Source organism: Marmota monax, unplaced genomic scaffold (genome assembly GCF_021218885.2).
Source record: "Marmota monax isolate L192 unplaced genomic scaffold, Marmota_monax_Labrador192_F-V1.1 WCK01_AAM20220418_F8-fsc00052, whole genome shotgun sequence".
Classification (NCBI taxonomy): Eukaryota; Metazoa; Chordata; class Mammalia; order Rodentia; family Sciuridae; genus Marmota; species Marmota monax.
The window spans coordinates 4,634,864-4,661,283 of record NW_026693473.1 but is presented as its reverse complement, the minus strand read 5'-3'; the positions used below and the strand labels follow the sequence as shown (position 1 = coordinate 4,661,283).

General features: G+C 37.8%; 1 protein-coding gene across 1 annotated transcript in view; it reads left to right on the top strand.

Moving 5' to 3' along the window:
• Positions 1–26,420, top strand: part of Hacd2 (3-hydroxyacyl-CoA dehydratase 2) — a 93,324-nt gene that overhangs the window by 3,713 nt on the left and 63,191 nt on the right. Inside the window, exon 3 of the mRNA XM_046458045.2 lies at positions 16,271–16,289. Coding sequence (XP_046314001.1) covers positions 16,271–16,289 — 19 coding nt within the window. The remainder of the gene's footprint in view (positions 1–16,270; positions 16,290–26,420) is intronic.

The window sequence follows — 26,420 nt, the reverse complement described above, 5'->3', positions numbered from 1 at the left end:
ATATGATGAAGAGTAGAGTGTTAGGAGTGATAGATATGAGAGAGAATAGGGCCTAGCTCAGGGCATCCAAATTTAAAAACTAGATAAATAAATTTTTTTAAACAAAGTTTTATTGATTTCCTAGTATAAAGGGCAATATAAATGTTGGCAAACTCAGGCTTTTGGGGCTGTATAATGGAAATAGTGAAGTTACATACTCTATCTTTGTCTTCTTCCCTGTACATATAGATCAGAATTTTTTACTATATATTTTTAGTTGTCAGTGGACCTTTATTTTATTTATTTACATGCAGTGCTGAGTGAGAATCGAACCTAGTGTCTCACACATGCTAGGCAAGTGTTTTACCATGAGACACAACCCTAGCCCTATAAGTCAGAATTTCTGAGTTACCCATGACAAAAACCCAGTTCAAACTATTCTAAACAAAAAAGGAATGTACTGATTTCTGTAACTGATAAAGATATAGGGTTAACTTAAAAGATAAAAGGCCAGCTCAGGGCTGAGAATCAAAGATTTGGTGTTGCTGGACCTTCTTTTTCTGCTTTTCTCTCTTTCTCTGTGAATGCTGGTCTCAGGTTCTACTTCAGAAAGCTTCTCCACATGGTGGGAAGCAGAGAGGAAGTTCATTTTTCAGAGCATCTGTGTCACACACAGTTCTGGAGAAAGATTCTGGGTTGGCCTTACTTTTACATACTGAAACTCTTGCCAGTGATGTGTGATACTTGATTAGCCAGACTTAGGACACATACCCAGCCTTCTGGCCAAGGGACTATAGATTTTGTTAATGGAAAAGGGGGTATAGGGACATCTTTGGGTACACAAAATCAATAACTGCCATAGTTCATTGTGGTGAAAAACCTTTCGATTGTAGGGAAGATCCAGTACTCAATTTTATTAACCTTAGCCTTCAGGCCAAGCCCGTCATGACATTTATATCTCAGTGGCAGTTTTTGGAATCTGAATCATGAAATGATATTTAAGATAAAAATCATTTACTTCCATGAAATCAGATGTGATTCAAAAGCAGTTTCACCCTCAGTTTCCAAAGCAGAAAACTGTAGTTTTTGTTTTTGTTTTTTTTTCTCCTAGATATCAGAGGGGTTTCAGGACTCCTCATACTTACACATTTCAGGTGGGTGGGATAAGGAAGTGAGTTTCCGGCAGGGGATCCTAAGTACCTTTACTCTAACTATGCTCGTTTTACCAACTTTCTCTGTGAATTTGGGCAACTCTTTTATTTCTTATCCGTCTTTCATATTTGGAAAAGAATTAGGTTAAAAAAGATTTCTAAACAGTTTTCTGCCCTAACAGTTTTATTTATTTGTTTGCAGTATTGGTGGTTGAACCCAGGGGTGCTACATCCCCAATACTTTTTATTTTTATTTTGAGACAGGGTCTCACCAAATTTCGATCCTCTGCTGCAGTCTCCTGAGCTGCTGGATTAATTACAGTTGTGCTACCACCACGCTCAGCTCCCCTAGCAGTTTGAGTCTAAGGAAACTAGCAATCCTAATGTGAGCCATTTTTTTTAAACTTACAGGCTTGAAATTTTTTTTAAAAAAGAGATAGTGATAAATATAGAGGATTTTGTCTGAGAGCTTTGGCCAACATAGTTCCCTCAAGCTACAGAGAAGGAAATTTGAGGTCAAATCTTCAGAAACTGCACCAGCACTGATATTAGGGGGTTATATCCAACTGGACTGCTTCAATAATTTGAAGGGGATTCTGTCTCTTTAAGACTTTGTAATATTAGAAATATAATTTTAAAGATTTAAGTATGTTTTAGGAAAGGAAGGGACATTAAACAGTGTGATAGAAAATCCACTTGGGAACCAAATCTTAGACTTTGAAGGATTAGTGTGTTCATCCCTATTGAATTTTTAATAGTGGTTTAAGACAATATTTTAGATTTTGGGTTTTATATCTATTATCCCCACTAAGAACCAGTTTAGTGACAAATTCTGGATTTGATTTTGGGGGAAAAAACGGTACATTAGGAAGTAAAGACTCCCAGGACTGTGCAGGGAATTACCACTGCACTGTTGAGTGATGGCATAACCCTCAGACAGGACTGTAGAGCAGGTTTGTTAAGATGACTTCCTGTGTAGTCAGTTAAGGAGAGTTTCGTCACCTCTCGGACCTGCATTATATAATCATTAGTTGTGTGCAATGTTGGTTAATTACAAATTATTCTTAGGGGCATTATTAGTGGTTTATAATAAATCACGTTTATAGGAGGAGAAGGTAAATCCAGGAAGTTCAGCTATTCATTTATATCTGAATGCTGGATGTTATTTTAGTATGATCTATGGGAATGGGCTTTAAAAGGGAAAGAACAATTATTTGTACTCAAAAAACTTCAGATTTTCTTAGGAAAATATAGCATTTTGGTTTTAAAAGACTTAGAACTCCAAGCAATTACAAATGAGCATGCCGTAATATAATATAAAAAGAAACTTGCCGGTTGCGGTGCCATATGCCTTTAATCTCAGTGGCTCATGAGGCTGAGGCAGGAGGATCTTGAGTTCAAAGCCAGCCTCAGCAAAAGCAAGGTGCTAAGCAACTCAGTGAGACCCTGACTATAAATAAAATACAAAATAGGGCTGGGGATGTGGCTCAGTGGCTGAGTGCCCCTGAGTTCAGTCCCCAGTACCTGCCTCCCAAAAAAGAAGCTTGTTTGCTTTCTGAGGAAATTAAATGATTTTTTTGCACAATGGATGCAAAGATAGGTTGAATTGGTGATACAGTGATGTAGATTTTCAATAAAATGGCACAGATTTAATTGTTTTCTACATACTTATCCAAGAATGTCTTGAGTATTTTTTTATAATAGTTTTCCAAATTATTCTGTGGGTAGTAACTTAAGTATGTTTGGATAATAAGTGGTGTGGAGGTTGAGCCCCTGCTAAAAGGGAGCTTAATCTTTTCTGTGGATAATGACATTAGGACTATTGGATGACAATAAGGTGACAGAAACCTCAACTAATTTAAACAGCAAAAGGGATTTACTATAAGTGCATAGGTATCCCATAGAATCTAAAGGCAGGGATACAGCCGGGGCTTAGGAAGGACCTGGAATTGGGGACTGGATCACCATAGGGAACCCAGTCATTCTTACTCTATCTTTTTTCTCTACTCTTCTCTCTTTCTGTTCTGTTATTTTCCTGAAGACTAGTTTTCTCAGTGTTTTAGTCTACATGGCAGATAATACAGCCAGATCTCCTGAGAATGTATCTCCTTCAATCAGGGAGGCAGCTAGTTGAAAACAGAATCTTACTTCCATTCTTCCAATTTTATATTCCTTTTAATTGGTCCAGCTTAAGTCAGGTGTATATTCCTGGGCCAGTCACCTATAGACAGGAGCAAGGTCACTATAACAATACAGAAGGGTTGGAGGGAAGGGGCAGTTTTTAGAAAAAGGATGGTAGGTAGAAAATCCAAGAAGTATTTACCACAGTAATCACAAGATGCACAAAACAATGAAGATTATAATGATACATTTTTTTTTTGTTTGTTTTTGAGATAGGGTCTCACTATGTTGCCCAGTCTGGCCTGGAATTCAAGTGACCCTGCTACCTCAGCCTCCCAAATAGTTAGGATTATGGACATGTGCTACCACACCCAGCTATGATATAATTTATAAGTTAACTTCAGTAAAAATGTTGATAATCAGTATTGTTGGCCAAGAGATAAATGTGTGAATAATGTGTTGTCTTTATTTGGATCTTGAGTAATCCTGAGGAGTACATCACTTAAGCGGCAAAAGTACATTTTAAAATGCCATTCCTAGATAAACAAAATGTCATGTATCCATACCATAAAAACAGAGTTAATTACTGGTACGTGTTATACCTGGATAAACCTCTTTTTGTCCATCTTTTTTTGGGGGGGCGTGTACCAGGGATTGAACCTAGGGGCACTCAACCACAGAGCCACATCCCTAGCCCAATTTTGTATTTAATTAGACAGGGTGTCACTGAGTTGCTTAGCACCTCATCGTTGCTGAGGTTGGCTATCTATGTATCTATCTATACACACACACACACACACACACACACATGTGTGTGTGTATGTATAATTTTTTTTTTTTTAGTTGTAGTTGGACACAATACCTTTATTTCACTTATTTATTTTTTTATGTGGTACTGAGGTTCGAACCCAGGGCCTTGCATGTTCCAGGCCAGCGCTCTACTGCTAAGTTACAACCCCAGCCCCTGAGGCTGGCTTTGAACTACCAATCATCCTGTTTCAGGCTCCTGAGCTTCTCACATTACAGATGTGTGCAACTGGGTCCAGCTGTCCATTATTTTTTATTGGTGCATTACAACATAATGGAGTGGGATTCATTGTTACATATTTGTACATGTGCATGATATAATTTGGTCATTATCATTCCCCAGTATTTCCCCTTTCCCTTCTCCTCCTCCCTCCCCCTGGTCCCTTTCTTCTACTTTATTTTTCTCCCTTGAATTTTTATGATAGCTGAAACTTAAGAACATGGCTATGTAGAAGAAGGCAGATACACAAAAAAGCCCCTAACTATCTGATTCCATTTATATGAAATATCCAGAATAGACAACTCTATAGAGACAGAAAGTAGATAGTGATTGCCAGGGGTTATGGGGAGGAAAGAATGGGGAGTGACTACTAATGGGCACACATGGAATTTCTTTTTAAGGTGTTGAAAATGTTCTTGGAATAAATAGAGGTGATGGCCACATAACCTTGTGAACATACTAAAACCCATTAAATTGTACACTTTAAAATGGTGAATTTTGTAGTATATAAATTATATCTCAGTTTTTTTTAAAAAATGATATTTATCCAAGTGGGCATGGTGATGCACACCTGTAGTCCCAGTGACCCAGGAGGCTGAGGATTGCAAGTTTGAGGCCAGCCTGGGAAATTTAGCAAGACCCTGTCTCAAAATAAAAAATAAAAATGTCTGGCAATATAGCTCAGTGGTAGCACTCCTCTGGGTTCAATCCCCAGTACTGCCAAAATAAATAAAACAAATGGTATTCGTCCTTAATGAGCTATGAATAAGTTTTTTTTTTTTTTTTTACCTCTTTTTCTTTGGTTCCATGTTAATGATTGACAAGATAGACTATCTTTCTAGATTTGCTGAGTAGAGATTAAAAATTAGTAGGTTGATGCCACATTATGGCAGTTTAAATGATTTTTGAGTAAATTCATTTCTCAATGTCTTTGGTTAGCATAAGACTGTAATTATAGCAAAGAACTTTCAAACACTCATGATTGGCTGTGCCTATGTGGTTAACAGTGAGGATTCAGATGGGTTAAGGTTGTACTTCAAGGATGTTACCTGTTGAGACTGATATAGGCCACTTTAACCTGTGAGCATCATTTACTACCTTTGTCCATCTGGGAATGCGTAAAGGACCACTGGAACTCCCTTTCCTTTTCATTCCCTTCCAGATTCTTCTATTTCTTTATGTACAAAAAAGAAAAAACACCCCAGTCTCATTTCTGGTCTTTTCCTAGTGCTTATCTGAACTGGCTCTGGAGAGCAGTGAGGGAGAGAGTCAGCATTTGTCAGGTCTCCAAGGTGCACTACCGCTTTTCAGCCCCATCCTGCATTCTGGCTATAATGCTTTATAGCCCATTCTTTTCAAATCCTTAGTGAAATAGGAAATTGATTCTAGATATTTCTCTAAAATCGAACAAAATCTTAAGTACTTGAAGTGTCCTTAAGAAGAAAAGGTCTCCCATTTGTCTCAGAGTTTTTCTGTCTGTGTGGTTCAAACTCTGGATGTTTTTTTCCCCCCATGGAGCTATTAGGTAATTAGATTCTGAGGTGTTAAAATATGGTACTGTGCTTCAAGCACATCACAAGTCAAGTTTGCTTCTGTGAAATGGTCTGGGGACATGACTGTCTCTAATAGTTTTCTTCCTTGTAGAAACATGCTGATGTCCTTCTTACAGTTATATATTAAGAAGGAACTTCTGGGGCTGGGTTTTGGCTCAGAAGTAGAGCGCTCACCTAGCATGCATGAGGCACTGGGTTTGATCCTCAGCACCACATAAAAATAAAATAAAGGTATTGTGTCTGCCTATAACTAAAAAATAAATATTAAAAAGAAGGAACTTCTGAAACATAAGCTACAGGCACTTGTTAAGTTACCTTTATTCTGAAGATTCCTTTTGAGAAAATATATCTCTGAAAGAGATTTATGAAAAGCTAGCAAAGCAAATCATAGTGGAGATATCTGACACAAACTGGGTCAATAGATCCCGGAAAAATCAGCTTCAAAACTAAAGTAAGCCTGAGTGTGGTGGCACACACCTATAATCCCAGTGATCAAGAAGCTGAGGCCTGAGGATTGTAAGTTTGAGGCTGGCCTTAGCAGTGTATCGAGACCCTTAGCAGCTTAGTGAGACCTTTTCTCAGAAGAAACAAGGACAAGGGCTTAGGGTATAGCTTGGTGGTAGAGTACCCCTGGGTTCAATTCCTGATATCACAAACAAAACAGTGTTAGAAGGCTGGGGATGTAGCTCAAAGTAACTTCAGTTCCCAGTACTGCTGGGGTGGGGGAGTGAGAACCCGAGGGGAAAAATAAACTTGGGTGTAATTAATAAGTGTCACAACATTAGAAGGGAAGAGGGAGCCTGTAGGAAACAGGAGCCCACCCACACAAGCTTCATTGCTTGACAACTCAAGCAAATAGAAGCAAATTGATATGGTGTTCAAAGAGGTTAGAGCGAGCTAATGACTGTAGAAAAGTGTGTGCTGAAATTTAAAAAAAAAAAAAAGAACTAAAAATATCACTGGCTGCAGGAAAGAGGTCACAGTGCACAGAAATAGGTAAACCTAAAGATTCAGGAAAGGCAGGGGTTCCCTGTCATAGATAGTCTCAGATAAAGTAGATTACAGAGCAGAAGCCATTGGGAAATTTTCTGATTTCACTATCTGAAATATAAAAAGAACACTACAAAATTTGGGGTGCCAGGCATAACTGAGATGCTACATATTGGTGGACTAAGTAATGAGTGCATGAATATCAGAACAAGAAGAAAATGAAGCATATGAAAAAGAAGTGAATCTCAAGAAATAATAATGCAGTAGAACCAGCACATCTTCAGAACAGCTTGAGTGTTCAAGCTTTCAAAAAGTAAAGATACCAGAAGTAGGAATGGTTAGAATGAATAACTTATAAATTATAATTAGGGAGAAAGATCATAGAAAACTTTTCTGAACTAAAAGGCCATCTCGGTGTGCCATTGAGAGTATATAGAGGAGTTTCTCCTATAGAGGAGCTCTTTGTAAAAAATTCTTTCCCTTTCTGGGCACCTATTTGTGAAGTTCTTAAATTCAAAACAAAAATAACAGTGTCCAAGCTGGGTGTGGTGGCACATACCTGTAATCCCAGCTGAGGCAGGAGAATGACAGGTTGGAGGTTAGCCTTGACAACTTAGCAATATCCTGACTCAAAATTAAAAGGAGGTCTGGGAATATAGCTCAGTGGTAGGGGGTCTCTGGGTTCAATCCCTATAACCATTTAAAAAAAAAATTCTAGGAGAAAAGAGAAGATTTAGAAATGTAATCATAAAAGCCACTTGGAACCTTAGACTTAGACCTTCTTAGAAGGAGAAAAAAAAAAAATCCTTGTGGAGTTAGGAGAAAGCCTTAGGTTCCTGGATAACCATGCAGTTTCCTAAAAATGGAGATGTTGCAAACACCTACAAAAGTAATGGAACCCTTCAGAACTTTAACAGAGTGTATTTCACTATGATATAAATAGATAAATTAAGTCATAAGACTAGCATCGTCCAATGGAGCTTCCTGTAATGGTAGTGTTCCAAATCTGTGCCAATACAGTACCCATAGTCACATGTGGTTATTGAGCCTTTGAAATATAAAATGAAATAAATTTTATTTTCTTTTAGATTTAAATAGACACATATGGCTAGTGGCTAATGCACTGGACAATATAGTTTTAGACTATAATAAAGGTTTCATGGCGTCCATATGGAATTTCATTAGGTAATGTCAGATTTTGTCAGGATAGAAGGAAGTGAGAAGGAGGGTAAGCCACGGAAGACAAACATAATTGTAATTTTTATATTGCTCCAGAATTTTTAAACTTCTTAATTTGTAAGTAAAAAAATAATGAAAATAATTAAAATATGTAGATTTTTTTTTCAGATTAGGAAAATCAGTAGGAAAAAATTGAAGGTATTGGGAAAAAGTATGAAACATCAAACAGTTTCTAGTACCTCCTTCTATGGAAGAATATATTTAAAATATGGTATCATATATTTAAAATAAAATATTAATATAATAAAATATTACAGATAATAAAATTGAAAACAAGGTTATAAATAAAGAAAACAAGATTAAAATGGTTTTTTAAAAAGGATAGCTCATCTTTTGATTTAACAAGTAGTGTTTCATATCTGCTACATAATACTATTAAAAAGAGAATTGCAAGAATAGTAGCATAAACCTATAGGATGATACAGTAGAGCACAGATGCATTGTTTCTAATATACTTTATCAAAATAAAGTGTATTGGTGGTGACTGGTTTAAAAAAATCTAATAATCTGTTGCTTATAAGAGACTAGACTGGCTTAAATTTATGGAGAGACAATTCAGCCTGTCATGACCAAGCATCAAGAAAAGCAGGACTGCCCAGTCCCAACATAAGATAAAGCTGATTTTAGAGAAAACCAGAGAAACTCTCAAGTTCTGTTTGTCAGGTAGCAGGAAGATGGGGAGACTCATGTTGGTAGAATCAACTGAGAAGTAAATGATTATCTGAACAGAGAAACAAAATATGTAGAAAAACTGGCAGAAATTCTGTAAAAGCAATAAAAGAATTGTACTTAAGAGATGTCACACTATATATAAAAAACACTGGTAGCAAGAAATTTGGGTACTGAGACTTGGTTTACCATTGTTCATCCTTGTGACCTTGGTCTTAACCTCTCTGGACCTCAGTTTATTATGTGTAGTGAATACACTGGATTAAACTGAATTATGTTTTTTCCCAGTCTTAAATTCTGTGACATTTCAACATTTCACTATTAGAATGAGAAAATTAAGCCAATAATGGATTTGTAAATTATGACTATAGCTAGAAAGGTGAAATTAAATAACAAAATATCAATAATGAGAAAGATTTCACCTATTACTTCCTTTAAAAAGAAATGAAAGAGGAAGGATTTTGAAAACATATTTGGAATCTCTCAGGGGCTCAATAAATAGTCTTTTCTTGTTTATGTCCTGAACACTGAAAAATAACTCAAGGGAGATGCATAAGGATCCTAAAAATCACTTTTATTAGTGTTGAAGTCTAAGCTGGAGGACATGCTTTAAGTGTGAGCCAAATGGGCTTGCTAACTGAAATCCAGAAGACTCACCACCCATTCCATCCAAGGCAGCAGCCAGGGTAGCACCCTGAGAACTTGTGGTTCCTTATGGAATTTGTAGGGTGGAGCTGAATTTGTTCTTCCTCATTTGTTCTTCTCTAATTTACCACTGAGATGAGTCATCATTCCTTTCCCAAGGTAAAGAAGCTAAAGGATGGAGAGAGAGACCAATAATATTTGGTAGAAATCCTTCCTCATAGACACCAGAAGAGAGGGGAAAAGTATTTCCTGGTAACAAGAAGTATCATATATTCATTGTAGGAAAAACCCAGATAAATATAGGAGAAGAAAATGCATATAGGTTAAGAGTTCATTGACTAAACAACCACTGTTAACATTTTGCTATCTCTTCCTCAAGACTACATGTTATAGGTAAGTTTTAAGCAAAAATGGAATCAGATATTCATATAGTACAATAATTTCCAAAATGAATTCAATATTGGTAATCATAACTCACATTAGTTATGACCCCTGTATGGTAAAAATGAATGTGGTTGATACGTCTTGTGGAGTTGCCTAGCTCAGTGATCTTTATCCTCTCTGGAAGTTCTCGGGTGTTCGAGGATAGACCTGTAGCACCTACTTGTCTACTCCCTGACTCTGCCTTTCAGGCCCCAGCTGGCTGATCCATGGGTGCATACAGACCCAAACTGGGCTAGTCAGATGTTTTCCTTCCAGAAATTTTGATTTTTGTCTTTTTGGTTTTTTTTTTTTTTTTTTGATACCAGGGATTGAACCCAGGGCCATTTACCACTGTACCACATCCCCACATCCCCAAACCTTTTTTAAAAATTCTCATTTGTTATATATGACAGCAGAATGCAATTCAATTCATATCACACATATAGAACACATTTTTTCATGTCTCTGTTTACAAAGTAGAGTCACACCATTTGTGTCTTCATATGTGTCTTAGGGTAATGATGTTCACCTCATTCCACCATCTTTCCTACCCCCATGCCCCTCCCTTCCCTTCTCTTTGCCCTATCTAAAGTTTATCTATTCCTCCCATGCTCCATCCCCTCATCCTCATTATATATCAGCATCCTTTTATCAGAGAAAACATTTGGCATTTGGTTTTTGGGATTGGCTAACTTCTCTTAGCATTATATTCTCCAACTCCATCCATTTACCTGCAAATGCTATGATTTTATTCTTTTAATGCTAATATTCCATTGTGTATATATACCACATTTTCTTTATCTCTTCATCTACTGAAGGGCATCTAGGTTGGTTCCACAATTTAGCTATTGTGAATTGTGCTGCTGTAAACATTGATGTGGCTGTGTCCCTGTAGTATGCTATTTTTAAGTCTTTTGGGTATAAACTGAGAAGTGAGATAGCTTCCTCAGCCTTTTATTTTGTATTTTTTTAATTTAAATTTTTCAGTTGTAGTTGGACACAATTCCTTTATTTTATTTTTTTTTAATATTTATTTTTTAGTTTTAGGTGGACACAATATCTTATTTTTTATTTTTATGTGGTGCCGAGGATCGAACCCAGGGCCTTGCACATGCTAGGCAAGCGCTCTACCACTGAGCCACAACTCCAGCCCCCTCAGCCTTTTTTTTTTTTTTTTTTTTTTTTAGAGACAGGGTCTCACTGAGTTACTTAGGGCTTTTCTAAGTTGCTGAGGCAGGCTTTGAACTTGAGATCCTCTTGCCTCAGCCTCTCAAGCTGCTGGGATTACAGGTGTGAGCCATTGCATCCCGCTAAAACTTGTTTTTCATAAAAACATTCTGATAGTTTTTGTTTTTAAAAGAAGACAGATTATCTAAAATTACCTAAAAAAGAGATGCTTTATGGTAGAGGAGAGATAATTAATAATCTTGTGCTCAGCTAAATTACAGTACTCTGTTCCAGACCTTCCAGGTCACTCTGTTTAAAGTCAAACTAAGCATTCTGATTTTTTTTTTTAATATTTATTTTTTAGCTATAGGTGAACACAACATCTTTATTTTATATTTACTTGGTGCTGAGGATTGAACCCAATGCATCACGCATGCTAGGTGAATGCTCCACCTCTGAGCCACATCCCCAGCCCAAGCCTTCTGATTTTTGACACCAGAATAAAGTTTTGTTAGATGAGGTTCTCCGGAATCTGTGTCATTCCATTATTATAAAGACTGTGAAGCTATTATAAATATATGAATTGACATTTGGGCTTATTATTATTATTATTATTGTTTGTGTTAGAGATTGAGTCCAGGGTGCTTAACCACTGAGCCACATCCCCAGCTCTTATAATTTTTTATTTTGAGACAGGGTCTTGCCAAGTTGCTTAGAATCTCACCAAGTTGTTGAGGCTGGCTTTGAACTTACAATTCTTCCACCACCTCCTGAGCTGTTGGAATTACAGGCATGCATCACCACACCTGGCTGAATTTTGAATTGAGAGACAAATGGAGAATCACTGTAGCCCATCACATTAAATCCATGAACTACATTTGAGGTCTTCAAAGCTTCTTGGACTCCTATTCTTCTTGAGACTTGCCAAACTTTTGGGGGGTGGGTCAGGAGGGGGGTGGCTTTGTTATTAGTGTTTCACCTTAGATTAAAAATAAAATTCAGCAAAGTGCAGATGGACACGCCTATAATCCCAGCTACTGAGGAGGCTAAAGCAAGAGGATCACAAGTTTGAGGTCAGCCTTGGTAAGTTAGTGAAACCAGGTTACAAAATAGCTCAGTGACAGAGCAGTTGCATAGTTGCAATCCCCAGGGCCACACACATGGAGGGAGGGAGGAAAGAAGGAAGGAGAGTCATTGATAACTTATGAAAATAATTTTAGTTCAAATCTTAGAAATTTTTTCAAAAAATATATTTCCAAGTAAAAAGAGCAGTGCCTTGGAGTGTGCATTTTGGAAAGTTGTGAGGGTACTTTGGTTACCACAGTGACTGGGGATTGTACTGGCTGAATATTCTACAATGTATAAAGTAGCCCAACTCAATTAATTAATGTTTGTTCTGCAGCCCCTCCTTACCTTCTGTGCATCTCCCCAGGCTAGCACCTCAACAAATACATAGTTTTTGTAGTACATATAGATATTGAAAAATCTTCATGAGATATTAAACAAAAGCTTATGAAGTTAGAGGAAGATCATTGTCTTAGTTTCTCATTGCTATATAATAAAACCCCACACACTTAGCAGGTTAAACAACACTCATATTAACATGCAGTTCTTTAAGTCAGAAGCTGGGTTCGGCGAGTTCTTTGCTCAGGATTTCACAAAACTGAAATCAAGGAAGGAGTCTGCCAGGCCAGCTGGTTTCTTATATGGCGTGTCCAGAGAAAGAATCTGCTTGTAGGCTCATTCAGGTTGTTGACAGAATCCATTTCCTTTTAGTCAAAGGTCTGAAGCCTGCATTTCCATGCTGGCTGTTGGCTGGAGGTCACTCCCTGCTCCTAGGAGCTGCTCTCCAGTCCTTGTACACAGCCCCTTCCATCCCCAAAGCCAGTGACGGTGTATTGAATCTTGCTTGTTCTTTGACAATATTTGATTTCATCTTCTACCACCAGCCAGAGAAAACTGATTTTAAAGGGCTTGCCTGGTTGGGTCAGGTCCACCCACATAATCTCTGTACCTTAAAATCAGTGGGCTTGAGACTCTTAATTGCATTTGCAAATCCCTACACTGTAGTGCCTAGATTGGTGTTAAGCAAGGAACAATAATTTTGTGGGATCATTTTTAGAACTCTGTCTACTACCATTGTTGATATGAAGAGAGAAGCTTAAGTGAGATAAAGATATTGTCTCAAAATAATTTATTCAATCTGCACATTCTGTTCTGAAAGTATTATACTATTTCTAACTTGCATATTTAGTTGAAAAGGATTTCATGTGATTTAGTATTAAATCAAAAGCTATGAGACTGTTTGAAAATTTGTAATATGAGATTTGAGATTTCTGTTCAGACTTATTAAATTAGTGGAGATACTTGTAATGCAAGGATCTCATTGGTTTTCTTTAATATAGACTAATAATATTGCATATTATTGCCTCTGTTTGTATAATGATAAGAAGTCATGGTTGTGAAAAAGAAATTTTATTTTGGATTAGTTGTAGTTTTTCATTTTATCCTAAAAGTAGCCCCTGTCAGTTATGCACTGCTTTGCTGCCTCTTGCATCATGTGTTTTTTTTTTAATATTTATTTTTTAGACACAATACCTTTATTTATTTTTTTATGTGGTGCTGAGGATCGAACACAGGACTTCCAACATGCTAAGCGGGCGCTCTACCGCTGAGCCACAACCCCAGCCCCCGCATCATGGGTTTTCTTTTCTTCTAATCCATCTTCTATTCCTTCCTTCTTTGCACCATTTAGAGAATAAAGTCTCCAAGGTCTTTTTATAGACTAGACATTGGTTGGATACCTCAACAGGATTTCTTAACAGGACAGATTTTCTGTGACACTTTCTTTGTATCCCACCCCATGACATAACCCAGGAGATTATTTTAACACCACACTTTATAAATTAAGATTGGACAGGGGATGTAGTTCAGTGTAGAGTACTTCCCTAGCATGTGTGAGACCCTAGGTTCAATCCCAGCCCTGCAATAAATACATACAAACATAAATACATAAGTCATAGCTCATTTGAGATAATGTACTTCTTCAGTTCTCTACTTTAGTACATTTCCATTATTACTTAATACTATTTTTTTTTCCTACTGCTAGTCTGTACGTCTGCTCTTTTATTTTCCTGTACTTGTCCAAAGTTGTTTCCAATAGTTTTATTTTTAAATCCAAACTTATTTATAATAAGTTGGTTATGTACTCTGCCTGCTTAATTATGTCTTATATCCCCAAACATTTATATATTAAAATACGTATTTAAAAAAATTAAATTACTTTCTTTTTGTTTCTTTTTGTCAGGATGTTTTTAAAAAATCTTTTTGTGTAGGTAGGTTATCATCTATGAATTTCACTTCAGGTTGATAAAGAAGGCATTATTATAAGATACTGTGATTGAAAGAGGGAGATTCATTGTGATAGGGCTAAGAACTACTGTTCTATCATGCAAAGAAAACATGATAGCCATCAGTCGTTTCCTACAGAATAGAATAGGCACTGTCTGCTTGTCTTGAAGGATGCTCTTCATTTAAGTCTTCATCCCTTATTTTAATCTAGGTTTATCATTTACTTTCCTTAACTTCGTAGTAGGAGGTTCAGCTTATTTTGTTAATATTTACGCATTTGAGGTTCTTAGCAGTGTCTTCTTTTGAAAAAAAAATTATATGATTTGCAACATGATGATTCTTCTATTGTCCATTACCAAGAAATTTTTGCAGCTTGATTTTTTTTGGGGGGGGGGGTGGTGAGTGCTGGGGTTTGAAGTCAGGGACACTCGACCACTGAGCCACATCCCTAGCCCTATTTTGTATTTTATTTAGAAGCAGGGTCTCACTGAGTTGCTTAGTGCCTCACTGTTGCTGAGGCTGGCTTTGAACCTGAGATCCTTCTGCCTTGGCCTCCTAAGCTGCTGGAATGGCAGGCAGGTGCCACAGTGCCAGGCACAGCTTGATTTTTTTTTAACCCAAGCTCTCTCCACCCCACCAAAAAACAAAACAAAAACTTAGTGAAATTATAGTTTATGAGCACAGAGTCTCATCAGGCATGCTTTAGATTAGAAACGTTGTCAGATTCTGCCCTCTAGATGTCTCATAACTAGTGTACAATGAAATAATATTATAGAAAAAGCTGTAGAGTAGGGGAAAAAAAACCCTAGGTTTTTATCTTGGCCATCATCTACTGCCTTGAACAGGTTATTCGGCTTTTCTGAGCCTTGGTTTTCTCATCTGCAAGTAGAGATAGCTATCCTGCCTATCTTCCAGGGTTATTGTTAGGATCAAACAGTTCAGTGACTGCTAGAGAAATTCTGTCAAAATTCTAAAAGGTACAACAATTGCTGTTAGGTCTTATCATCTAGAAATTTTGTAGTTATTAAATCAATCTTGTAGATGCCTTCAAATTACTTATTTTTTTTTTTTTTAAACCACTGTCACCAGTGCTGAAACAATGCTAAATAAAGGATAAGTTGAAAGGGGATTTAGAAGAAACTGCTTGGCCATTGCCATTGAGATAAGAGTGTAGGCAGCAATCTCACTCAAGGCACTGGTAGTAAAAACAGGCAGACAGGCTCCAGGTGGATCAGCAGGGCTTGGAAACCAGTTGGGCTTGTGAGTGAGGGGAAGGTGAACCCTAAAGACTGAGATGCAGGTGATCACAAGGTATAGCAGAAATTTAGGTAGAAAAAGATGTGCTTTTCATTGAGTCTGGTCATGTTTGAGCTGCTATTGGTGATGGCCAAGGCAGTATGGAATACGGACTTGGAGCTCTAAGGCCCAAGGCTAAGTTGGACCAGGAAACACCTCTGCAGTGAGATAATTGAATGAGGCAGGAAGGGGACTGAGGATGGAGCTTTATAGAATAAATGTGTCTGCACTGAAGGGCCTGAGAGGCAAGAGGAACCCACAAAGGCCGTTCATACTGTGTGTTCCACAGTCTGAGACGGTTCTGTTCTGCAGAGTATGGAACATGGGAGAAGGTGTGCTGTAATTGCTGTTGTAAATTTATGTATTAGAAAAGGTCCTTGACATCTGATGAACTATGGAGGGAAGATGAAATCTTCCTTAGGATGTTATCTCCCAAAGATACACAAAGTAAAAGTGAATAATCAAAAAACGGAGTAAGAATTTACATTTTGTTAAATAGTCTATAGTAAAGTTTAACAATGAAATATTTGTTTTTCAAAATCAGTATTGCTGGCAGGCATGTCTCTTACTGAAAGAACAGTTTATATGAAATAGAACTATAGTATTAATTTTTTTTTTTTTTTACTAATTCTCTTTTCCCCCCTTTTTCCCCCCTCTAGATTTTACATTGTGCTATAGGTAAGTAAGGAAATTTTCCCCTACTATATACAGTCAATTGTGTCTTTTTAAAAAGTGATAGATGATTCTTTTTGAATATTTGATTCTTATTGAATACTGCAAAAAGGAAATCATTTAATCATGATATATAAAATTGCTCAACTTAGAATGGCTTCTGCTTTCTAAAATCATAAGTATTATTTGAATGTTATCACTGAACACTATTATTTTCCCCAGCTCTTTCTGTCAATCTAAAAGAGTTGTCTTCCATTTTCTTGGTATAAGGGTAATGGAGAAACACTTGCATGTTTATAAAAATGTGGCTTGGATCCTGATGCTGGGCTGTGTTGAAAAGCCCTCTGCAATCACTTAAATGGCACATTTTCTCCTTATTCTTAAAATGGGATGCTGCGCATAATTGCCTCCTTCCCAAATGAATATCATATATGTGTAAGAATATAAGGGGTTTGCAGAACAAACCTAAGGGGTTTCTGCTAAAAGCAAATCTAGTATGTTTTCCTTTTTCTTTTTGTTGGGAGGGGAGAATTGTCACATTTTGCCCTTGAACTGGTAGCATAACTTCTAGTGTATGGTAGCTAAACCTGACTAATTAAAAATCAATTTGGGGGCGCTGGGGTTGTGGCTCAGCGGTAGAGTGCTCGCCTTGCACATGCGAGACCTTGGGTTTGATCCTCAGCACTACATACAAAAATAAACAAGTGAAATAAAGGTGTTGTGTTCAACTACAACTAAAAAAAAATATATATATATTTTTTAAAAAATTAGTTTGGGGAAGTTAAAAGATCGCACAGAGCAAGCCCATGGTAGTTGCCATCCATTCCAGGTTGTCTGTCAGAGGAGGGTTTGAAAGTTGATACTCATTTGCAAGTTCCAAAAGTCCGAAAACTTGAGAACTACAGATCTAAACTGTTATGGCCCTGACCAGTTGAACTCAAAACTGAAGTGGGCTTCTACTATATTCAGGGCATTGGGCTTGGCACTCAGGTATTCAGAGGTGAGGAGACTCATAGTTGAGAAAGACATGCAGTTGGAGACAGCAGGCTGTACACTGTGGGTGTGGCAGAGGTCTCTGTGATACCTGGCCCCAAAATTATTAGGATATCATCATTATAAAGAGTTGCACTTCTGCTCTTTCCCACTTACCCAGGGTCTGTGCCTGGAGTTCAGGGACACCTTGAAGGATATGGAGAATTTTTGTATGCATGTGTCTGTCTATTTGGGGCTGGGGGAGATTTTACAGCTTTTGTTAGAGTCTCAGAAGAGTTTATGGTCCCCCAAATGTTAAGAAATATTGCTTTATAACCCTTGAAGAATAGATTTTGAAAGGCATTTGGGGCTCATCTGTCACATGTTCTGCTTTTCCAGAAGTTAAGTGACCTGCCCAGGTTCCACAGCTAGTAAGTTGTATCCTGTCGGAGCCAAGTTTGTCTCCAAAGCCTGCCTGGATGATTTTATTTTATGACACATGGGTTTTAGCTTGTGTATAGTCTTACATATGTTTCTTTTTTAGTCCTTTATCTGCAATTTTTAGATGAGAAATTGTACCCCTTTTTAAGTGTTAAATAAATTTTAAGCATAAGCTAGCGGAATGGGAGGTCTATTTGGCCAAAGAGAGTTCTGGAACCACTTCAGGCCTTCTCCACATGACTGAACCCTGTACTCCATGCTGCCCAACTCTCTTAACCTTCAGCTGCCTCTGTACAAAGCTCCTTGTCACATATTTTCCGAGTATTTTAGCCTCTATGAACTGCCATAACAAAGTATAGACAATCCCCCATTTATAATGGTTCAGTTTATATATATTTATTACATATATCATATATATATATATATATGTATGTATATATATATATATATATATTTAACTATTTTGATGGTGCAAAAGTGAAATGCATTTGGTAGAAACTCTACTTTGAATTTTGATCTTTTCCCAGGGCTAGTGATGTGTAGTACAATAGTCATGCCATGCTAGGCAGTGATAGTGAGCCATAGTTCCCAGTCAGCTGTGCAACCCTAAGGAAGCAACCTATACTCTGCAGTGCATTGTGTTGCTAAGCTATGATGTGCAGTGGGTTAGGTGTATTAAATGCATATTTCTGATATTTTCATCTTATGTTCGGTTCATTGGGCTATAACCCCATCATAAGCTGAGGAGCACTTTTCTATAAATAAGGTGACTTATAAGCAACATTTATTTCTCATAGTTCTGGAGAATTCCAAGATCAAGGCACTGGCAGATTCGAGGTCTGGCAAGGGTCTATTCCTCATAGATTGTACTTTTTTGTGTCCCTCTCATGGTGCAAGAGGCAAACTGGCTTTTGCCAGTTGACAGTTTTGCTTCCCCCATCAGACTGTAAGCTGCTGGAGGCCAATTCTGCAATTTATCCATGCATCCTCAGGGACCCATGTGGCATCTGACTTGTGGGAGATAGATGCAGAACCCTTATCCTTTTCTCAAAGATTTTGTTTGTCAGTGAGTCTCATCTTTCCCCTTTGCCATCTGTCTTTTCCTTCTCAGTGCACAGATTGCTCACGTTGCTCCATCTTAAATGTTTAACCTGGCCTTTGAACCAACATCTTGCTCTTCCTACTACATGATTTGTCTCTGTCCCTTTTACCAGATTTATGGTACTCTTTCTGCTTTCTTACTGCCATTTATACCTTACCCCTGTGGTTGAGCATTTATCCCTCTGGTCTGATGAATATTACTCTCTGGCTTAAAATCAGCAACAGTTTCTGCCAAATTCCAAGGGCACATTTGGAACTTGCTGGACTTCTCAGCTACACTGGGCCCCATTAAAGATTCCCCTTCTTGAGTTCCTGCTCCGTTAGCTTCCTTAGCACCAAGACCTGCTGGTTGTCCTCGTTCTCTGTGATTCTGTCTTCCTTGGGTGCCTCTCTTTCTCTCCTTGCCCCTTGGTCATGAGTGTTTCCTGGGTTCTTTTCTGGCTCATTGCTCTTCTGAGTGAGCACACCCACTGCGGGTGATCTCTTCCCTGTTCTCACTCCCAGCCACACTGTACCCTGTCCCCAAACTCAACCCTTGATCTCCTGAATACCCACTACTGTGTGCACACAGGCACTTCCTTCTCAGCAATACCCAGACTCCCTAACTTGCTCTGCTACCTGTCTTCTCTTTGTCAGGGGCACCACCAGCTATAGCCACAGCCATTCAGTCACCTACTGTAGACCTGGAGCTCACCATGGTGCACCCACACACCTACCTTAGCTGTTTTCAGTTCTATTCCATTAATATTTTTCTGAGTGTCTTAGGTTTTCCTCCTTACTCAATACTTCAGTATGTCTCGTCCAGACTCTCATATGGGTCTTCCTGAACTTCTAGGCTTATATATTGATAATGAGCCACCATTGTGGAGTGTTTACTGTGTCCCAGTGCCTTACATTTATCATTTACTTCCCATTTAATGTTTGCAAGGCCAAGGTTTCATTATCTCTGTTCTCACCATAAATAGGTGAAGTAATGCATATATTAGTAAGCTTGATTTAGCCATTCTACAGTATATACATATTTCAAAATGTATACTGTAGATGTATATTTTTTATTCATCAATTAAAAAATAAGGGAAAAGAAAAACCTCACAGACTAATAAGCCCTACAGCCAGGAGTTGAATTTATTGCCTTGTGGCTCCAAGTTCTTGTTTCACACTATCCCTATAGACTTTAGTCAAAGGACAGTTCTGAACACACCATACCCCTGCTTCAAACCCTTCACTACATGCATCTAGTAGGAGCTTGGTGAGCACTGGATAATGATCTTAACCAAGTTCTTGTAGATTTCTAAAACTTGTTCTAGAATGTTTTCAGTCCCTTAAAAGAATGAATGATAACAATAATAAATAGATTGTTTCCAACATTAGCCTAGAGACAGAGCTTCTTTTTTTTTTTTAACTCATAAGTTTATTTTTATAATGATGGTTTATTTTCCTGTGGTTCTAAGTTTGTACTACAACAACGTAGTCTTTTAGAAACTTATTTAGAATCTTGAGATGTTTTTGTTTGCATCTAAGGTAATGAAAGGTATGGATCTCAGTCGGACTTGGTATGTTAGTTAGCTTTCTGTGGTTGTGACAGTATATCTGAGATAAGTCATTTCATAAGAAGGAAAGGTTTATTTTGATGCATAGCTTCAGAGGTTTCGGACCATTGTCACTTGGCCCTGTTGCTTTGGGCCTGTGACAGCATACTCCATTGTGGGTAGTATGTGGTAGAGCTCTGTTCACCATTTATGGCAGCCAGGAAGAGAGAAGAGGCCAGCATCCCAAAATCCCTTACAAGGTCACACCCCATGTGACCCAAATTCCTTCTAGGCCCCTAGGAGCTCTTTGTCCTTATAAATGAGTCCCTGTGCCACAATTTTTCAGAGTCTGCTGTTTGTTCTCCATTCATAGTACAGGAACAGGGTTTTTAAAATGCAGGGGTTGCAGCCCTCAACCTAAGATTTGTAGTGCTTCATGTTTACTCAGAATTTTTTCTTTACAAAATGAGAATTAAAAAAAAAAACAAAAAAACAGAAGCACCGGAACCCACCCTATGATATGTTTTTTACAAGCCTGCAAACAATAGCTATGGTTTCTTTATGCAGTGATGTTTGTATTGAGTTACTCTTTTTCCTCTGTCTCCAAGATGAGATATGGGGAGGTTCCTAGCTAACTGCCTAGAAGTCATCTCTGTCCCCTCTTTGTTGAGAGTGGAAGTTACAGGAGAGACACTGGAAATGAAGTTACCCTTGGTAGGGCATGACATCAACTTCATGTTGGAAGTTACATTGTCAATGTACATAACTTTGGAAGTTTTCTTTTGATTGATAACTGTGGAGCAGCTATTTGAATAGGAGCTGTCATAGTCCAGAGGGTAGTGTGTCGAAAGTTGAGTGTTAGCACTTTGATTTCATTGACAGAGATAAGAAAACTTGGACCTAGATACCTTTGATTTGTGGTTTCAAATATTTGCTGTACGTGCCAGCTCGTACTTCTCAAACTGATTGCACCTTTTATTAAAAATTTTAAGTGAATTTCAAAAAATTCTCAAGCGCCTTAATATTAGTTGTAGGATATTGCTCCAAGCTGATTTTATTTGGTAATCAACAGGGTCAGGGAGGAACCAGAGCTAATGCACAGAGACTCCATCTGCTGTGGTTGAAGAGATCTCCCCCCTCCCAAGTTGGAGCAAACTATTTGGAGCTAACTAAATCTTTACTCTCTTGAACTGCAGCTCTGAACCCCCCATCCCCATTTTGAGAGAGTTGAGCACTCATTAGTCATTAATAATGCAGTAGCAGTTAAAACCAGACATAACTCTCTGTGTTACAGTGCTGGAAGGAGACTATTATAGTGGAGGGAAGAAACAGATTCTTTCAACGTTCTCTCACTCCGAATTCTGCTTTCACATTTGTACCCAGCCTTCAGGGTACAACTGGGTATAAACCAAAACTGCTTTCTCTGTTTTCTTTTTGCAATACTAGGGATTGAACCCCAGGGGTGCTGTACCACTAAGCTATACTCCCATCCCTTTTTTAAAAATCTTTATTTATTTTGATGTGGTGCTGAGGATTGAACCCAGTACCTCACGCATGCGAGACTGGTGCTCTACCACTGAGCTGCAGCCCCATCCCTCACACTCCCACCCCCACCCCCGGCCAGCAACCCTTTTTTAAAAATTTTCTTTTGTGATAGAATCTGCTGGCCTCAAACTTGGGATCCTCCTTCCTCAGCCTCCCAAGTAGCTGGAATTATAGACTCAAAACTGCTCTCTTTGGTTCTACTTAGCTTAATTGACATTTTAAAAATGAATTTTACTAAATAGTAAGGAAGAAGAACAAGAGAATAAGCATCTAAAATACAACAGAATAAACATTGCTGTTTTCCCAGAGAACAAGTTGCTGATCCTGAGGCCTGACTCCCTCTTAGTTACTGGGTGCTGGCATGGCCTTCATGTTCCTTGCTGCTTCTCTTTAAGTCTTATTCTTGGCAGGACACCTCCCCACCCACCCCTTCCCAAGCCCATTTCCATCCTTCTCACAAATGTGAGTAAGAACATTTCTTATTCAGATTCAAACATTCTTTCTGCCTGGAGGTGTATTTAGTGGTGGTGATAGCAGGGGAAGCGGGGGTAATGGGCACAGCACAGCCTTGCCTAGCAGGAGAGCCTCTTCCCTTGCATCGAGGCTTCTAAAGTTCAATCTTGGAGAGTTGCCTGGGTACGGTGGGAAGTAGGAGGCCTAGGAAGGAGGTTGCCAAAGCCAATCTTCCCCTCTTTTGCAATTCTGCCTTTGCCATTATTCAAGTACGTAGTTTTCCAGTATCCTGACCCCAAAACTGTACCAAAACTATACTGACAGGGCCAGGCACATTGCATCTGTAATTCCAGCTCCTAGGGAGGCTGAGGAAGGAGGTTCTCAGGTTCACGGTCAGCCTGGGCAAATTAGCATAACCCTGTCTCAAAAACAAAAAACCATACTGACCATATTCAAATCTTAATTTTTCTTAACTCATTTAAACCCTTCAAACCTGCCTGACTTAGCCTGCATCTGCCTTGTCTCTCATGGTGTTGCCTTCTGATCCATTTTTTACCCAAACAGGAAGAGAGGAGAGAGGAAAGATAGTGTTGGCACCAGCATCTTCTGCTCCTGATACACAAAGCTTCATCCTCTGTTCTCTGAATAAACCACTTTTTCACACCTCTGTAATTTTGTACATACAGTTTCCTCTGCTGGGAACGCCCAGCCCTGCTGGTTGTTCTGTGCTCTGTGTGAATGTACTGAGATGCCGAGAAGGCAGAGGGAAGTAGAGCATGCTCATTAGACTCCAGAGCACCTGCACAGGGAGAGTGGAGGCTTACCTGGGGCTTGTAGACACTGCCTGGCACCTAGCAAGCCCTCAGTAAGTAGTATTCAAGTCCTGGGCCATGAAGGGAGCCCAGGGAATTTCCTCCTTACTGTCCTCATAGGAATAATCAGGGGTTTAGTGTCAATGGAAGCATGTTTTTAAGATATTTAAAATTTCATCTTTATAAGATAATTAGTATGCTATCACTAGAGACCAAGCTTAGGCAAACATATTGGAAGCATTCCTAGTTGTGTTACAAGTCAGGCAATTTCCCTCTGGGTCTAGTCTTCATATCTGAAAAACTAGGGTGTTAGACTAGATACTTGATCTGTAACATTCCTTATGGCTGGATGGTATGAAATTCTTTGAAACAGTAACTATGTCACTTTGGAGACCACTGATCTGAGTGGTGATGGGAAAGGCCAGAATGTTAGATGTTTGAGGGGATCTATGTGAGTGTTAGGGAGTGCCAGTACAGTCACTTTATTGTCATTTTTCTCCCTTCATAAATTTTGAAAGTCTTACCAGAAAGCAGAATTGTAATACAAGAAACACCAGTTTTCTGTGATGTTCATTTGCCTTAGTTGTCACTAGATGGCACTCTTGTATTAGGAAGAGTATTTTTCTCTTGGAAGTCACAGGACTTCTGGGGCCCTTCTAATAAAAACAGATATAACAAACCAATGGCAGGAATCAAGGAATGATCAACTTAGCTAGAAAACAGAAAAAATGGATATTTTTCTATCACTGTCCTTTGACTTGGTCATTAACATTTGAAGTATTAAAAATCTGGATCTTTCCATATTGCCCTGAAGGAGATTATATTTCCTAATTATAAGATATAACATTATTAAAATTTAAAAGAGCTGTTTGCTTCATGAAAAGAATGTTGTGTTTCAGAAGTTCTCTGCTGAGATGGTTTCTACTTTTATTCTTAGCTTCAAAAGCCAGGTTAGTCTAACAAAATTAGAAACACCGTCTAGAGACCGAGATGACTAAATTCTGTTAAATCACACAGTGAAAGTGTAAATCGTCTCTGAGCCAAAGGATGGTCTGACTCATGATTCTGTGGCAGGAGTTGAATGGCTAAATAATATATTAATAAAGAGACCAAGTAGCATCTGTTATTTTAATTTTTATTTCTCTAGTGATGAGTGGTGTGGTGTATATTTTCATACTTTTATTTATTTTTTAGATGGAGACAAGGTCTTGCTGTATTGCCTAGGCTGGCTTCTAACTCCTAGGTTCAAGTGATCTACCTGCTTCAACCTCCGAAGTGCTGTGATTACAATCATATGCCTTCCATTTTTTAATTGTGGTGTTTTTCCTATTGAAATTTAAGAATTGTTTCCATATTTTATCTACGAATACTTTCAGATATGTGCTTAGCAAATATTTTCTCCCAGTCTATAGCTTGTCTTTTCATTTTCTTAATAGTGTCTTTTACAAGTTTTTAATTTTAATAAAGTATTTCATAACCATTTTTAGCTTTCATGAGTCATGGTTTTGGTGTTGTATCTAAAAACATGTTGCCAAACCCAAGGTCACATAGATTTTTCTCCTGTGTTTTCAACTGGAGTTTTCCATTTTACAGATAAGTCTGTGGAGTAAATTTTTGTGAACAGGTCTGTGTCTGGGTTCATTTCTTTTCATATGGACATCTGTTGTCCCAGTTTCATTTCTTTGGAAAAGAATATTCTTTCTCCATTGAATTGCCTTTTGTTCTTTTTTCAGAGGACCGTTGGCTATGGATCTGTTTCTGGGCCATCGAAGATCAAAAGTAAATGATCAGTTGTGTGAATTTATATCTGAGTTCTCTGTATGTCTGTTAATTTTGATAATACCAGAAGATTGCCTTGATTATAAGTCTCGAAATGTGGTAGTATATAGTCCTCTATCTTTTTTATTTTTCTTTAAAAATTTTTTTTTTCTCAGTATTGTACAAGTTCTTTGCCTTTTGTATAAACTTTAAAATCAGTTTGTCAACATCTACAAAATAGCTTCCTGATACTTTGTTTGGGATCGTGTTGAATCTATAGATCAAGTTGGGAAGAATTGATGTCTTAAAAATAGTGAGCCTTATAATCCAAGTGCATGGAATAGCTCTTCATTTATTTAGATCTCTTAAAGTTTCTTTTATCATTGTTTTGCTGTTTCCTACATACAAATCCCATACCTGTTTGTTGGATTTATACCTCAGAATTTTTCTTTGGTATTATAATAAATGGTATTACTTTTTACTTTCAAAATTCAGTCACTTATTGCTCACATATTGAAAGCAATAGACTTTAAAAAAAATTTTTTTTAGTTGTTTATTTTATTTATTTATATGTAGTGCTGAGAATCAAACCCAGTGCTTCACTGCCAGGCAAGTGTGCTACTGCTGAGCCACAGCCACAGCCTGAAAAACAATAGACTTTTTATATCCTTAGGCCTTCTGTACTTGCTTATATTTCCAGGATTTTTTGTGTAGGGCCTTTGGGATTTGGCCTACAGACAATTGTGTCATCTTTGAACAAAGACAGCTTTATTTCTTTTTTTGCTATCTGTATGCCTTTTATTTCTTTTTCTTGTTTTATTGCGCTAGCTACAACTTCCAGTATGACATTATTCATTATGTTTTTACTCATGATGATTAAACTATTCTTAGGTCAGTTTTTCTCCTACCCAAGTTTGAAGGCATGTACATTTCCTACTTTACTTTTACTATCAAGATATAAAATTCAATATATATCTCCTTAAAAAAAAAGAGAATGCCTTTACCCTTACTTATTTTTTGTCCATGTGTCCTGCCTTGCATTGAGAGTGACGATGTTAAAAATCCATTATTATTAATGTTTCTATTCTAGCGTCTTCTGTAGCATTTCCTTTAAAAAGATTGTCTCTACCTTTACTTATTTTTTGTCCATTTGTCCTGCCTTGCACTGAGAGTGTCAATGTTAAAAATCCCTAATTATTAATGTTTCTAATTATTCTAGCATCTTCTGTAGCATTTCCTTTAGCAAAAATGGTTACTATGTTATTTTGTGCATAGGTGTTTTAACTGTTATAACTTGATTTGTAAACTGTGGCTTTGTGGTGAAAAAAGGTTGTCTTTGACAGGTTTAATGCTTTTTGTCTTGATTCTACTTTGTCATATATTAGGATCATGATTGTTTCCATTTGCCTGATAAACCTTTGTACATTCTTTTACTTGTCTTCTTTTGAATCACTTCTGTATTAACGTACAGGTGAGCCTTATTTTGTGAGCCAATTTGAAAATTACTGTTTTAATAAGTGAGTTAA